Source organism: Myzus persicae, unplaced genomic scaffold, assembly GCF_001856785.1.
Source record: "Myzus persicae strain clone G006 unplaced genomic scaffold, MPER_G0061.0, whole genome shotgun sequence".
In the NCBI taxonomy this organism is placed as follows: domain Eukaryota; kingdom Metazoa; phylum Arthropoda; class Insecta; order Hemiptera; family Aphididae; genus Myzus; species Myzus persicae.
Window position 1 is genome coordinate 488,715 of NW_019100548.1, and position 17,149 is coordinate 505,863.

A 17,149-nucleotide genomic window follows, 5' to 3' on the forward strand; every position below is an offset into this window, starting at 1 on the left:
TTTTTAGGTACATTATTTAATGAACATTGAAACCATTTTACATTTAAAACTTTTTATTTTTATAATATAAAAAATATAAATAGAGAATATTAATGAGAATTGGGAGGAAAATTATTTTTTCGGCCAACATGTTCACTTATTTAACACAGACAATGTACGTTCACGCAGACAAAACAAATGTTTTGTTGCTGAAAAAAAGAAATTGTTAAGTTTGGTAAGTTAGTTATAGGTACACATGATTTCTATTAATATAATTACAATATATTATATGTATACAAATAACACATGGACACTGAGAGCAATTATTCTTTGACAAAAATTCTGTAATGAAAATAATAAAATAAAACAACAACAATACAACATAAAAACTTATAATCCTAATGTTGAATCATGATTTGACTGTGGTCTAATAAAACATAATACCTAATACGACAATACAATTATTTTTAAATTTTAATTCAACATGTTTATACATTTTTAATATTGCTACCTAGTTTAAATAAACTTAACAAACTAATAAATATTAAATATCACAGTAAATAAAACATCTTTCAATTAATCTATTTTTACACAAAGTATAACATTCCTTCTAAAACTATCAAATAGATTATTTTTCCAATAACTGTTATAGTATTATGCTTAACAGTTATCATCATAGAGTGATGATAATGATCCAAAAGACATGTTAAAGCCTGGTGGTTCCTCAAATTGCATACTAGTTGGATAATTAGAATTTTCGCTATCGTGAATGTCAAATGGTAATATTGCATGTTGAATTTGACTATCCGGCGATACTCCAAGTATTGAATAAAGTTCCTTCAAGACTAATAAAATAGTGTCTTCAGATTCCCTATGAAGAAAATTATAAAAAATTAAATTTAATAATTTATAATTAAAAAAAAAAAAAAGGAATAACATTCAATCTTCATAATTCTATCTTACATGGTGTCAAGCTTAAATATTTATAAATAGTATAGACTCAATAATTTTAAGTTGGAGAGACTTTGAATTGCGAAGAAGTTTGAATATCATGAGAGAAAAATAAATATATTAATTACTAAGAGTTTAAAATATATTATAAATAACCAATGCCTACATAGATAATTTATGTTTAAAATTATTTAAAATTATTTAGAGATGTTTTTATGTATTCAATTAAATAAGAACTATGCCTAATGCGTCCAGAAAAAAAAAATCTCCGGAAAATGCTTGATATCCGTTGTTTTTTTTATTTTTTAATCGGGCAAGAAAGGGTGAACAATAAGAATGTTTACTTTGAACACTCAATCACAGTGAAACAACTTCTAATAGCCAATAGTTGAGTGAAAGTAATTTTGAATTATTGCTACATTTTAGCTTTAAATTTTACTTTAAATTACTAAATTTAAAATTTAAATGCATTGTTTTTCTTTGAATTACTAAGTTTTCAGGAGACCAATCACCATTTATTTTGAATTTTCAAGAGTTTCAAAATACTGTGAGTCTACTCTGTTCTATATTTAAACTCTAAAAATTATATAATGGACTGTTAGATAATACCAATAATATGTTTAAATTGTTGTACTTAACATACAATAAATTTATTCATTTATATTTATGTATAGAATATATTCTTGATAAATAAACATTCACATACCAATAACATAAATGACTGCCTACAGCAAATAAGTATTCATTAAAACTTTCAATAGGTGCCTCTTGTAAAACACAATCTATTCTATTTCCTTTGTTTAGAATACCAGGTTTATTATTAAGGTATTCAGAAGTGCTCTGAAATGTTTTTGAGGTACTTGTAGAATCTGTTTTTTGAGTTTGTGATTTCTGATCTAATTTCTAATAAAAATAAAAATAATTAAATATTTTTATCAATGGATTACACATTAAGGAAGTATATAAATTACTATTTATCAAATATAACACTTCAGTCAGTGGCAGCGTGTGTTATTAGCTATTTTATGAAGTGACTGCTTTGTGCAAAAGTGGGGGTGAGTATCTAATGATAGACTTGTTTATAATTAATGTAATTTTATGAAATGGTTTTAGTGTTGGGGTGAGCCATCCCACTTACTTTAAATAGTCGCTTCATAGAAAAACAAAAATGTCATGCGGCCACTGGAGTCGAGCAATGATAAATTATGTTAGTGCTAATAAATGATTATACTTATTTATACATATAATTATAAATTATAAGCAGCTGAGTTTTTCAACTAAAAATTTTAAGTTAAGAGATATCTTTTAGTATTTGATATCTGTTTTAAATATTTAAGATTAATTGGTTATTATAATAACATTTTCGATAATAAGGTACCGTTTATTCAATATTAGAATAATGGAATTTTATATTCCTTATGAAACCAAAATTTATACAAATTGAAAAATGAATATACTTACTATCCTTGGGTCATATTCTATTGAACGACCTGAAGTTGTTTTAGAAAACATAGCCAACTGATAAACAGTATTCCACGTATTTTTTACAGAATTTACAAGGTGCGTCTTTAGAGCAGCTCCCACATGTGCCATAGTATCTTTTAGTTCTAAATATATAAGACATTATTATATAAACATACCATAACATGTATATATATAATTACCTAAATGCATTCTTTTACGTCCTTTATGATGTGGCACTTGGAAAGGAGGTATATTTTCAAAAGCAGCATTAATTAATGGTTCAATACGATAGGCAACTGGGTCATACGGATGAAAAATATTAAGAAATCCCGGACAAGTTGGAAACTTGAAGTTTTCTCCTAAACTTTCGATACCTCTCACTGTTACAAACATACCTAAATTATGCAATAAAATTTTTTAAATAAAAATAAAAATTGTAATAAGCTAGTTCTGGTGTTCTTAAATACTATACAATTTATTACCAATAGGTGAGCCAAAACCAAAAAAGTAATCAAGTTCAAATTTTAGTTGTGGATATGTGATATATGGTTGTCCAGTACCAGCTTTTCCTAATGTTACATATGAAGCACCACGGCTTAATTTAGCTTTTTGCTTTTGAACAACCGATGCTACAGATGATTCCTGTCATAATAAAATAAAATATAAGTTGTAAATTATTTAAAAAATATATTATACTACAAGCTGAATTTAATATTAGATTATAATATATAAATATTTTTAGATTCTGAACAGAGGGATAAATGTATTTTTTCATATCTAACGAAACTTTTTCTAGTAGAAAATTATTAAGTTCAAAGGTTTTTGGTACCAAATTGGATTAATTTAGTACTTTATTGGGTAGTAAGTAGTAATACTATAATTATAATTCATAATAGAGCAGCATTATTTTTCATCAGATACAATGATTTAACTTTGAATTTGAATTCAATGCATTAATTACAGTGACGTATTCAAAGATAAGGTACACTCAACTCCTACTGTTTAATAAAGCACTTACCTACTTGACGGCTTTTTTTTTAAATTCATAAATATAGAGTAGAATCTTGGTAATACGGCTATATCCCATCAAAATATTAATTAAACACAGCATGTATGTTGTATTTATGTGTTATAATAAAATACAATAAGGTTATTCATTTTTTAATATGTGTGAAAATGTAAAATTCAATAAGTAAAAATGTGTTTAATGTGAATTAATCAGCTGTTTTTGTTAATTTGCAGTAGCGTGGTGTGATATTTGTCGGATTACTGAGATTCTACTATAATCATAATAATGATCCAATATTTTATACCACTATATTTATTTGAAATGCTTAATTTTAATAAAATTAATATTATGCTTTTCCGAAAAAAAAAAAAAGACAACACAAAGAACATCCAACAGGTATATTACAAACTTACAGTTTGTTTTGTTGGACTTGGTGGTTGTTGATTACACAGTAAATCAAATGAAATTAAAGACCCAAGACTATGACCTCCTATTGAAACATGTCCATTAAAATTTGGATTTCTTAATAGATATTGACTATACATTCGATTCATTTCATTTCCAACAGCATTTATTATAGTCTGAAATTATAAACCTGTATATAAGTATAAAACCATTTTTTTTTTTTTTTTGAATTAATCACTTGACAAAATGTGGGACTTGTATAAAACAAAACATCCAATATGGTGTCATTGCTAAAGTTCCTGAGACGTGGAATTGATGGCAATGTAATTCTTTTGAGCTTACAATCAATATCTTCACTATGCAGAGCTAAATGCCAGGAAACAGGTAATACTTCAATTCTACCAATTTTTTCCGATTGACATGATGTTTTAAAATGGGATTGTGTTAACTGCAGAGCTAAACTTCGAAAATCATCCACTAAAAAATGTATATACAATTTTAGAATATAAATTATTAATGTATGAATGTGTAGGTTCTTTTAAAAGTTTCTAAAGCCAGTTGTAGATGAAGACAAAATTTTCTACAAGGAACATATTGAGCAAATTTATTTTGATCAAGACCACTTGCCTGTGGCCTGCCAAATCCAAAATGCAACCATTTGGAATCCAAAAATTACCCAGGGAAACTGATTTGTGTTGTCACACTACTCACACTTTTGCGACACAGAAAATTTTGCCTTCATAAGGACCTGGCTTAAAATTGTAGTTCCTAGTTTATTATTTGGGTTCAATTAATTTATGTTTCTTTAATAAGGAAAATGACATACCAACTTCATAAATTGGTCTCATTTTTAAATCACAGTAAGACCCAATTCCATGTACAATAAATAATAAATGATCCACTTTTGATGGTTCATCACTAGGAATTACAAATTCTTCAAACCCTCGTTTGACTATGCATTGTTTTAATGAAGACTGTAAATTATTTTTAAACATTAAGTATTCTAAAACTATTGTTTTAATTTGTATTATTTATTTTACTATATTTGCTGCTTGATCCATTTGATAACTTTGAGTTTCTTCACTATTGTTTAGAAGAGTTATAGATACTCCGTTATGGATTATAGCTGTAGGACTATGAAAAACTACTTCTTCGTAATTACCAACTGGAACTCGACGTCCCCATTCATTACTTTCCCAAGCTGCTTTGTATTCTTCCTAAGTAAAATTAGTAATTGTATTCATATAATATTTATAATAAGTGATAATGCACTATTACAGCATTACCTCTAACAAAGTAGCTATGACTTCATCATAAGGAATAAAATTAGATCCATTGCTGTTACGGAGAAACCAAGAACAACGACGTACATTAGTTGTGTTATCAGACCAATATACTGGTTTACGAATTCTTTGATTTAAGTAAACATCAAATCTACTACCATCTGTTGCTATAACTGATTCATTACACTGATCATCTAAAACATATTTATCATAAAAACAACTTATATTTTAATTTTAAATACTATATTGAGTATATTCTTACTTAAAATAAAGGCTTGTTCGATTGCATCAGAGTCTTTTTGACTAAATGGAACCCATTTATTTTTATCAGCATACTTGCAATAGAACCAATGCCATTTTATAGGTTCATATACACAGAGTAATACATCCTATAAACAATTATACTTCCTACATTATTATTTGTTCAATTAATAGTTAGTTATTTAATCATCCATATTATACTTCTGATTGCGATTGCGATGCAGATATATTTACTGGAGCACTCATGGTTTTAAATGGTTTGTTTATAACCATGTTTGATGTTTCCGTAACTGTTGAATAATTTTGGTTATTTAAAACATTACTGGTTAATGATGGTTCAGTATTATCTGTAATAATTTTTAAATTATAAAAACCATAATATTTTGATTGATTATTTGAAGTATAAATGTATAATAATAATACTATAATAACCTATAGGAGGTGTAGTGATGTCATGTTGAATATTTTCCAATGTTCTCCTTGGTGGTACAATATGAGAATTATATTCATCAAGATTAGAAAATCCACAACTATTATTTAGATGTTGTTTAAGTTGTTCACCCGCGGTTCTTAAACATTGGGTTTGGGACTCTTCCAAATTCACTTCACTAATATTTTGTTGTAAAAGAGAAAAAGTTGAAGATTCTTGGAATTGGTTAGTAGTATTCTTATCTGAAATCAAACAAAAATATTTGGTTAATTTTTATGAGGAAAGATACATATTAGATATAGTTTATAGGAAACCTATCCTTAATAGATAAATATTTGACACAGATAACAATAAATAGAAATGTTATATAAGCAAAATGTAAGTCTAAATAATCTTCAATAGCTATTGATCCTGTACCGTATCATCATGCATTTATTAAACTTGTTCTTTCTATATTGTATAGTTCCATGTATTATCGCTAATAACATTACCATTTTGACAGATTGGAAAAAAGCAACTTTGCAATGTATGAATAACTTTTTTGAAAATACGGGATATTTGACAACAAATGATACTTATGTGACTATATATGGACTTGATGAAAAAAAAGGTATGTATATTCTATATTAAGCTATATTTCAAAATAATGAATAGGTAATTAAAATAATACATAATACCTAACGAAACATAAAAAAATAAAAGAATGATAGATACTGATTTGTACCAGAATTTGGGATTCATAGTAATGGTACATCTTTATTGGATATAGTAAGACATAGCAGAAAAATCTATAAATAAATAACCTGAGGTACGTGACATGTCCATGGGGGTATTTACTATTTAACCTCTCTCCCATCGACCTTTTTTTCCCTAAAAAATATATTATTTATATAAGAAAACTGAGAAAAACTTGGTTTAATTTATACCTCCCCCCACCTATCACCATTTCATAATGCTGGCTATGGCACTGCATAATGTCATAATATAATTGTATTTAAAATTATTTGGGGGAGGGAGGTCCAAAAAGTGTCATATTATTCTTTACTTAATATCTATACATTTTAACATTTTTCCCAACTATCTAGTAAAAACAAGATTTTTTATTAAGACTTTTTTGGTGAGGATATAGTTATAACCGTAGGGCTTGGAAGTTGATGACCTTAAAAACATCAAAAAATGACCTAAAAAAATGCAAATATGACATAAAAATGACGAAAAATGTCTTTAAAAAATGACCTAAAAAAATTACAAATATTTGTTTTAAATTTATAAAAATACATTTTTTTAAATATTTTACTCTATTTTACTATAAAATTCTATATACATTTATCAAAGCTTACAAATTATTCAAAATATGACATAAAAATGACAAATAATGTCTTTAAAAATTAAATAAAAAATATTTGTTCTATAAATTTATCAAACCGTACAAATTACTCAAAAATCATTGCATTATATTTGAGCTTGACATAAATCGTAATTAAAAGTAGATTTTTTTGACGACATAGTAAGAAAACTTTGACTTTGTTTTGAATGTTTGCGCTCTATCCCATTTTTATGTTTTATACGGGAAATGTGTTGATCAATAGTGAATTTTTTTCTGAGGTCACCTTTACCTCACATACTTTACAGTAAAGAACCGTGCCATCGGAAGAAAAAATATCGTCGCCGAATTCCGACACAAATGCACGCAAACGAGCACTAACCGACGTTTTAATTTTCGGCATTTCGAAAATATTACGAAAAAATAATAAAATGTAGATACAATATTATTTACTATAACACGAAAACGACGCGACGACTGTAATCGGTCAGATAAAATCGGATAGGTACTAATCTTAGTCCGTGGTAATTTCCAAGTTATAAGTTATCGGCATAGACAAGAAACGATAAGAAGCGAACTAGTGTGAAATCAATAAAAATGACTAAAAATGTCAAAAAATGCCTTAAAAGGAAAAAAAGCCAAAAAAAGCGTAAAAATGCAAAATAAAATTTAGTTTTTCAGATTCACATACTAATGAAACACAATTGTGGCCAGGACAGCATCGTCTAAAAAGTTCCAAAAAAAAATGCAAAATGCCTCAACTTCCGAGCCCTAGTTATTAGCTATTACATAATACATAATACACAAAAAAAAATATTCAAGCATGATTTAAAAAAATAAATGAATGTGTTTTAATATACAATATATTAGAGTTTCTTAGATATATTTGTCCTATTTAAACCTTACTATAAAATGTTGAGGGGCCCCTTTTGGTCCTCTGCCCTGTAGCCCTGTATATATTACACCTATAATTGTCATAGAAAAAAAAAAAACTTTTTTTATTATTTATTCACACAAATTGACTATCAGATTTCAGTCATTCAGTCTCAATATTTAAATATAAAGTTTGATTTGACATTGGGTAAAAATATTTTTTTAATACATTTTTAATAAACTATTATTTATTAAAATCCCTAACATAAATTAACTAGTTTCTAAGGGGAAAAAAATCTATTATTTGATCAATAGGTATACATAGACGCCTAACTGAAAACAAATTAGGGATATAATTATCATTATCAAGAATTAAAAATTAAAAATTAATCATAAGTTAGAAAAATGTAGTTAAGACAATTACAAGTAAATATTTAATCTTTGAAGTTTGAATTATGACAATTTATATTTTTCTGACTTTTTATGTGAATGAGTCATTGTTTATTTTTTCATAACATAATATCCTGTGAACTTGTACACGTTTTATCTAAGAAAATGTGTTAGCTATCATAAAACATTAAAAACTAATAAGCAATAGAAAACTTCCTGGATATATTTTATGTATTGTAAAACTGTTGTACTCAATGGTTGCATTTCCTGTTTACAGAGATTATGGTTCATAATATAGTTCTGAGAAATTTTAATGAATTGATGTCTCAGTACCATAAAAATGATTATCTACCACAAGAGCAAAGTCAAAAGTATTATTCTAGATTAATAGATATTCTGAATCTTTCAAGGAATCAATTTTTACTGTTTGGTGAAAAATCAATGTTTAATAATGACGACTTTTTTCTACAAAATTATACAAATGTAACTTCAGTATAGTACAATGGTAATTGTTAAAATGTACATGTGTTAATAAATATTTATTTCAGGTAGAGATTATATGGTGTAAAAATGGTGAATGTGAAAATTGTAAAGAAAAAATACCTAAGCCATTAGCAATAGTGAATCAAGTTTCAGAAATTAAAACCATTGATGAACAAAATCAATCAAAAAGTAATTTAAACTAATATCAAACTTAAAAATAATATTATTATTAAAAAATAGAGAAATTACAAATGTTTCATGTTTGAAAGTATAGAAATTAGATAACATAATAAGCAAATTAACCACTATTATTAGTAATTCTTCATTAGTTTGCATATACAAATGTTATCTTAGAAAAAAACACAAAATTATTGACCTTTAAAATGCGATAGCGTTCACACATAGTTCCACAACATAATACTAAGAGTTGCCATAATAACTGTTATGTAAGATGTAATGCGTCATTATTTTATAATTTATTTGAAATATAAAGGATTAATAATTTTTTTAATGGTGTACCTATATAAATTGGTTTTTAAAAACTAGAAATAGTAATGATGAAAATTATCAATTAATGCATTTTATATTAATTGTGTGAAATAATTAACATGGATTAAATGAATATCATATAATATTTGATAAAGATGAAAATAATAAAAATTGTTTGTTATTTGAACATAGAATATCCCTTAAATTCAATTTAAACAAGATAATTTTTACAGTTGACATTTTGTTTGATCATAAATTATTATAATTTAATTGATTATAAACTATGCTACGTTATACAGATATAATTGTAGACAATGAGAGTGATCAATTTAGTTAAATAAATATTATACATACCTGCTTTATTATTTAATAAAGAACATGAAGTTTAAAACATAACTAGTAGACTGATAAAATTCATACAAAAAATTTATCTTAAATAACCAATAGCAATAAGTATTTGTTTTGAAAATATTTTTATCATGGGTGATTAATTATGGAAACATGATGGTTGATGATGTATAAGACAATAGCCTTGACCAAGATGTGCGTATGAAATTTTTATTAAATGACGTTACTATGAAACAAACTAATAGGTAAACAATTAAACAATAATAATATCTACGTATTAGTTACTCTTCATAAACATTGGTATCTCTAAAGTTGACGTAATAACTTAGCAATTACATATTCAAACATTGAACTACGAAAATTGTTTGATAATAATATTAAATATAGTATACCTACAACAAGTAGTTACTGCTCGAGTTTAAATACATTTTCATAAATTATATCAATACAATGTCATTCTTTCAAAGTTTACTCTCATTTTATCGTAAATTATAAAAGTTTATAAAAATATTTATTTAACATAATTTTACAAAATGTTTATCGTTGTTATTTTTCAGTTTTTTACTTTTTTGAATGACAGTATACATTTTATATTCTGGGCGGAGGTTAGGTTAGGTTGCGTGGATTTACAATAATGTTGTAAAAATGCGTTAATCTCCAACTTGAAAAATCTCATCTGGTAGAAAAATTAATTTTAGTTGAAAACCAGACATTTTTACGCTAATTTGGTTAAAAATTATTTTGTTGAACTGAGTAATATTTAATCATCGATTTTCTTATTTTGTTGTAATTCATATACCTACGCAATTTGGCATATAGGTACATGGTATAATTTTCCAAATATTTTGACTCTGATTTATTTATTTGAAATTTACTCGGGAGGTCAACATTTAAAATTCCCAATAATTTTCAAAGGAGACAAGAAAAACAAACAAAAAATTAAGGAAAAACGGACAATTTTACGGAAACCCGGTTTTCGACCAAATTGATTTGATGTAACTCTAAAAAAAACCCGTAAGTACATGAATTTTTCACTGAATGTCTATATCTTCATTTTCTATACACCATAACATTTTCAAAATATTTTGACTCTCGTTGAACTATTAATAGGCATATGAAATTTTCGATTATTATTAGTTTTTTTTAAATTTACTTATGTCGATAAAAAAATATTCACTCGGTCAAAAAACTTAAAAATGTAATACATACAAGATTACGTATAAGTTTATTCCACCTTTATCAAAAAAACAATTTTTTATCGGAAAGTAAAATTTATGAGCGTTTGAAGTTAAAATATAACAACATAGGATAGTCACTCGATTTCTTATGTAGTGATTTTCTTTTGTTGTAATTCAAAAACGGATAACTGTAGATACTTGAAATTTACACTGTAACTATGTTAATTGTATTAATTCATATACTTCGACAACATTTTTCGACTAGTTTTGAGTTGTTTATGGAAATTTTCAATTTTCAATTTTTTCTATAAATGTTAGTAAAATTGTATTTGTTTTGTCAAAAAGCTTGAAAATTGAATACAAGGCCTCATAAATTGTTACAATATCAGTTGAAAAATATTAAAAATACGTAGGTACAATTTTGTTTTTTAAGCATTTAAAAGCATAAATAATGCTTAATAAATAACATTAAATCATTTTGACAAAATGTATCAAATCGAAAATGTACAAATATTTTAGTTAAATATTTATAAAATGTTCACCTTTTATAGCTAAAAATCAAAAATATATAACAAGTTGCACATAAGTACTTAGTTAATTCTGCAACCAAAAAGTCTAAAAAATATATGAACACAGTTTTTTTGATAGTTATTTTATCTTCAAATTTAGACGAAATTACAAATTATTAAATAACCGAGAATAATGATTTAAGTTATTTTGTTATAATTTAGAAGTATAAATATATAATTCGTGAGTACCTACCTCCTTGAAACTTTTCGAGTACCTATATTATTATATTTTATACACACAATGACTTTTGAAATGTAATTTTTTTGGCAAAAAAAAATTTAACCTTTACTGCAGTACTTATGCATAATAGTAAAATAAATTACTTAAATCACAATAACATCATCAAATATACTAAATATTAAATAATATTATAGGCTGACCATCTCCGCTCAGAATCGTTTTTCGTATACAAACGTATACTAATGTATACGTTTGTACACCATCCATTACTATGACCCACTTGTAACCTACTGTACAGCAATGCGACACCCACTTACCATTTTTTTTTTCCATAAATGTTGAAAAAATAATCTACTTGGTCAAAAATCTTAAAAATATATTACAAAGTTCCTCGTCAGTTGTTTTTAATGAAATTTAAAAAAAAAATCCTGCGTAAAGCCACGCTTTAAAACCCATACATTTTTTATCTGTGGAGTGTATCTGGTCTATATAAGAACTTTATAACGTATTTATCGAAATATTAAACGGCACGTAATTCTTGGGCGCTATCTTTCTTTGTAGAGCCTAGGTCCTTCCTGACAATGTTTGGGGTCCAGGATAAAAAAAAAAGTTTTCAACAAAATGTCATGAATATTTTCTTGAGTCCTTTGTATTTCAATATGGGACATCTGAAATAATCGATCCGTCCGATCCATGGGCCTTTGATATGCCAGGCCGTAACTACCACCACATATTACATAATTTATCACCATGACTTTAACTTTTATGTACAGTTAAATTTAAAAACTAATTAAACTGATTGAAGCTATTATTAAGTATTCATGATAATTTTAAATTGTTTTTAAGAGTTAATAAACATTTTTAGATCTCAGGTTTGAAAATGTAAGCTTTTATATAAGTGGTTCTTATAGAAATTTAAAAAAATATAGAAGACACATAGGTACAATTTCTTTTTACAAGAGTTTAAAGTTCATATGCGAGTTCAAATGTTAACTAACATATATTTTAGTATTATACATTTATACATGGGATATTAACTATTTAGGGTCATATTTTAACTGGCAAGGTAAAATAATATTTATTTTGGAATTATCATTTTAAAAATGTAGATTAAGTAACTAAGGATTAAACAATAAAAGAATCTCAATCTCACTACAGCTAATTGTTTGAACCAAATGATTCCAAATTTTTTTTTTTTAACATTGAGTCGTAGGTAATAATGCATAACATATAAATACTTAAGGTCAGCAGTTCCGAGTTTTTTGTTGTTAGCTTAAATCAGTGACGTATTTACAATTTTCTTCTAGGGAGTAATATTTGAAGAAAAATCAGTGCATTAGATGTACAGTCAGCAGTCTGAGCTGTTTTTATGCAAGTTATGAACCTCCTTTTGATCTATTATATGTATTTATAACGTTAAGAAATATGTAGAAAATATTCTAATATTTAAGTTTAATACTAGGTCAATTCACTATACAATTTAAGCTAACTAGTAAAATTGGAACTGCAAAATGTACTTTTTTTATTTGTATGCGTTAGATGATGCCAATAGTACATGAGAGTACAAAGCTCTCTCTAACTGTTATTAATTATCATATTTTGTAGATAAAGATTCTGATAAAGCTTCTGATAAATCATGGTCAGATGAAATGATAGATGGAGCAAAAAGTTTTAGACTGGAACTTTCTCCTTATTCTGTTTTAACGGGAGTTTCAGGAGAAACAGTTAAGTTATATTTCAGAATCATTAATAAAAATTGGATACCTTTGGAATATAATTTTCATTGTTATGATCAAATGGGTCTTATAAGATCAGTTTTACCTACAAGGTAAGTGTTATATTTATAATAAATATATACTAATAATACCTATTAATGTAGAATAAAAAATGAATATTGAACACTGCAATTTAAATTTCAAATATTGTTTGGCCAAAATGTACACTTCTTAAAATTAAAATTAACTAACTTTTTTGTTATTTAAACTAATTATTTTTACTTTGAGTTGATCATATTTTAATAATAGTAACAAATAAAATATAATCCAAACTTTGAACAAAATTACTATTGTAAACAATTTTTATTACAGTTCAAAATTGTAGTTGTTAACAAATTATATTTAATTTATTATAATATGTAATAGATGAATTATAAATTATTTTTGATTTGTTTTATACCTAAAATGTATTTTACTGTTTTAGTATAATACTACCTCCAAATAGTCCACCATTTGATGTAATGGTAGTTTTGGAGGTAATAGGACCAGAAGGATCAACTGATCAAATTACATTTTCTGTTCTTCAACCAGAATTTGAAACTTTAAAAGTTAATTTTTACATAGGGAAACTAGTAAGATACTAAGATCTATAAATCATACACTTATATACATTTTCATTAACTATTGAATAATGAATAAATATATTTTTTCAGACAGGAGATACTACACGTCCAACAATAGATTACATATTCAATGGGGATTGTCGTTTTGCAGATACTCCACATACTTGTGCATCAGAAAAATGGAATGTTGAAGTAACTATTCAAGATGAAAATTCAGGTGAATATTTAAAAAATAATTAAGAAAATTGAATTTTATATCATACTTTTTTAATTAATTAATGAATAATTTTTTTAATCATTTTCATAAGGTAATGTTAAAAAAATGTATAGATCTTTCATCATAATAAATAAGTATTAAATGAATAAAAGATTTGAGTAAGGCACAATCCAATCTTTTAATTTCAAAACAATTACAAATTGGCCAATGCATTTTAAAAATAATTTGCTATTTACCAAATAAACTGAACTTATTATGGTTTTTAGAATACAATGATTGCTTTTGTATTAGTTTTAAAAATGTTTGTATTTTAGGATTAGCTATGATCTCATCAATACCAAATAATTTAAGGTTTCGAAGTGAGTTTAGTATCGGGACGAAAGAACCAGTAATAGCATATTATACAGCAACATGTTGTTTTCCAAAATTTGAAATCATCGCCACAGATCTACGAGGCAATACGCAAAAAAAAACAATAGATGCAGAAAAACGTAAGTAAAATAATAATAGTACAACATTTATAAATGTAATAAGTACTAATTACTTGCTACTGGTTTTAACTATATAAGTCAGAAATTAGTACCTAATGACAAAATGGTACAGCTTTTTTTAACAAATTTCTTGTTTATTGAAAATTTAAGCAGTATCTAACATTTACAATAAAATTTACCATCCATAAATTATACTTTGTGTTACAGAATACTTAAATTTCGCAGAAATTTCATTAATAGTTCTATCAGCAATTGTTTTATTACTCCTTATTTTACTTTTAATTTGGAGTATTATAAGATGTCAACGAAGGAAAAGAAGTCGTGATTTTTTATCAAGATAAAATAGGTATATTTAAACAATTAAAAGTATGTGCATAAAATATTTACCTGTGGTTTTAATTTGTGAAGGTGAATTTTCTTCTATAATATTGCTGGATGAAACGTCCTTTTTAATTTCTGTTATTTCAGACATTTTTTTTAAATTTCTTGTATTATATTCATTTAATTTAAATCGTACATCTAATAAAAACTCTTTTATTAAAATTTGAATAATAAGATACACTGACACACTGTAAAAAAAAAAATAAGTATAACTATGTAAAATTGTATGTTTTTGAAGGAAATAAAGTACAAAATTACAAAATAGTATTTCTTTATTTTTAAAGTAGTTAATAGTCTAATTAATAGTACGTAACGACTAATGACTAATGTCGAACTGTCGAATGAGTAAAATATGATTTATGAATAATGTAGTTATTATTTTTATTTTTTAATAACATGATAAATTACTGATAACGAAGTGAAAACACTCAAATGAAATATGAATTATGATAACAATAAACACAATGTATTAATGTGATCTACGCGATTATAATATCTATTCTATGATTATAGTTTCAATATTCATTTTTTACAGCATCCCGCGATAATGTAATTTTATCTTGTCATATTATCATACAATGTTAATTGTGTTGTTACTTTTTATCAGAATACTAATATACTACACGCTCATAATCTATTTTAATTCTTAAAGTTTATGGTTTTCATTACCTAATGCGATTCACTGAATCTCAGAAAACAGAGTGGAAATGTGAAATACTCATATAAGTATACCTATAACTTAATCACAATTTAGATAAAACATTTAATCAACATCTTGGTCTTACCTTTGGGTACATCCACGAGGAATAGAAACATTTTTAGAAATTATCTTACATTGTAGTGGTTATAGCCGTTATAGGGTAATAAAGACACAAGACACGAAGTTAACTATACTCAGTGTCTTGTCACGCACGCATCCCACTTTCAACTTTTTTCATACAATTGTTTTGTGCTAAAAGAATTTAATACTTAGCATTAAAATACTAGTAGGTATTACTTAATACAATTTGCTAAAAATTACAACGATAATAGTAACTAATAAAAACAAAAAAATTAAAAAGTTAATTTGTACCTAGTAGTAAAATGGAAAACTAGTAATCAATAATAATTTAATTAAAATAGACCCTCGTACTATATTGTAGTATAGTGTAAGCAATAGCTGTCAAAAACGGTACATGTAATCGAGTAATCAGTCAAAATATTCAAATTTTGAAAGGGGGTAAGTGGTTGTCGATTTGCTGTACAGTAGGATAATACATAGTGGGCAGATATTATTTAATTCATTAATCACATCATTTATAAAGTAATTCCACAGATTATATAAGTAGCAGGTAGGTAAATACTAGATAGTAGGGCAAGCATGCATGACTATTGACTATATAAATAAGTTTGTTTAGTCATGAGGGCATGTATATTATTGTACAGTTCATATTTTAATCATACTCACGTAGTCCCAATTTAAAATAGGCGCCAGGTGGCCAGAAATAATAAAGTAATGTCAGCAAACTTTATTAAAAAAACTTTTCCTAAATGTAGGTGTCTGATAAAAATACTAATATTATATTCTTACGGGACTTGTATCGGGTGCGTGACGTTAGCTATTGTCGAGGTTACGTATTTGTTTGATTACATACCTAATTATATTTTAAGTTTTAACCATGGACCGTGGTGATCATTAATCATTGCCCATAATGGCAGATAGGCAGTAATAAATAATATTGTACCATACATTAAATACAATATACTTAATCAACAAGTAAATAATTAAACATTAAAGGGTGAAATGGCCAAGTATACCACTAATAAATTATGAAATATTTTACGTCATTCTAGGTATATTAACGTTTGTTGATTATTAATTATTAGGGTTAATATTATTAGGAATTACAATTACATTACAAAATATTAATTTAATTTATAGCCATTTATAGGTATATATAGGCATATAGGTAATAGGTATCTATACTTCAATAATGCAATAGCAGGTAAATAAATATTATTGCGCATTTGCGCATAAAATATTTTATACTTTATTAGTATGTAGGTAACTACTACCTACAAATAGATTAAATATATTAGTAGGTAGGTATATTCTTAGGTACTCT

The 17,149-nt window shown here is 25.9% G+C and overlaps 2 protein-coding genes across 3 annotated transcripts; one reads left to right on the forward strand and one right to left on the reverse strand.

Moving 5' to 3' along the window:
• Nucleotides 1-239: 239 nt before the first annotated feature.
• LOC111032180 (phospholipase DDHD2-like) lies at nucleotides 240-15,222 on the reverse strand. 2 transcript variants are annotated; one of them, XM_022312422.1, is made up of 14 exons: nucleotides 15,051-15,222; nucleotides 5,785-6,024; nucleotides 5,554-5,699; nucleotides 5,354-5,480; nucleotides 5,095-5,285; nucleotides 4,849-5,025; nucleotides 4,635-4,782; nucleotides 4,047-4,285; nucleotides 3,817-3,984; nucleotides 2,877-3,036; nucleotides 2,595-2,789; nucleotides 2,392-2,537; nucleotides 1,637-1,833; nucleotides 240-850 (listed from the first exon to the last, which is right to left on the reverse strand). In XM_022312422.1, the coding sequence occupies exons 1-14, from the start codon at nucleotides 15,133-15,135 to the stop codon at nucleotides 640-642; spliced, it is 2,430 nt and encodes an 809-aa protein (XP_022168114.1). In that variant the 5' UTR covers nucleotides 15,136-15,222; the 3' UTR covers nucleotides 240-639. The 2 variants fall into 2 exon arrangements, with proteins under 2 accessions (XP_022168114.1, XP_022168124.1); XM_022312432.1 differs by lacking the exon at nucleotides 15,051-15,222 and adding an exon at nucleotides 8,013-8,105.
• LOC111032214 lies at nucleotides 6,057-15,011 on the forward strand. The gene is made up of 8 exons (XM_022312471.1): nucleotides 6,057-6,392; nucleotides 8,647-8,852; nucleotides 8,918-9,041; nucleotides 13,223-13,445; nucleotides 13,817-13,964; nucleotides 14,046-14,172; nucleotides 14,487-14,663; nucleotides 14,871-15,011. The coding sequence occupies exons 1-8, from the start codon at nucleotides 6,209-6,211 to the stop codon at nucleotides 15,002-15,004; spliced, it is 1,323 nt and encodes a 440-aa protein (XP_022168163.1). The 5' UTR covers nucleotides 6,057-6,208; the 3' UTR covers nucleotides 15,005-15,011.
• Nucleotides 15,223-17,149: the final 1,927 nt, after the last annotated feature.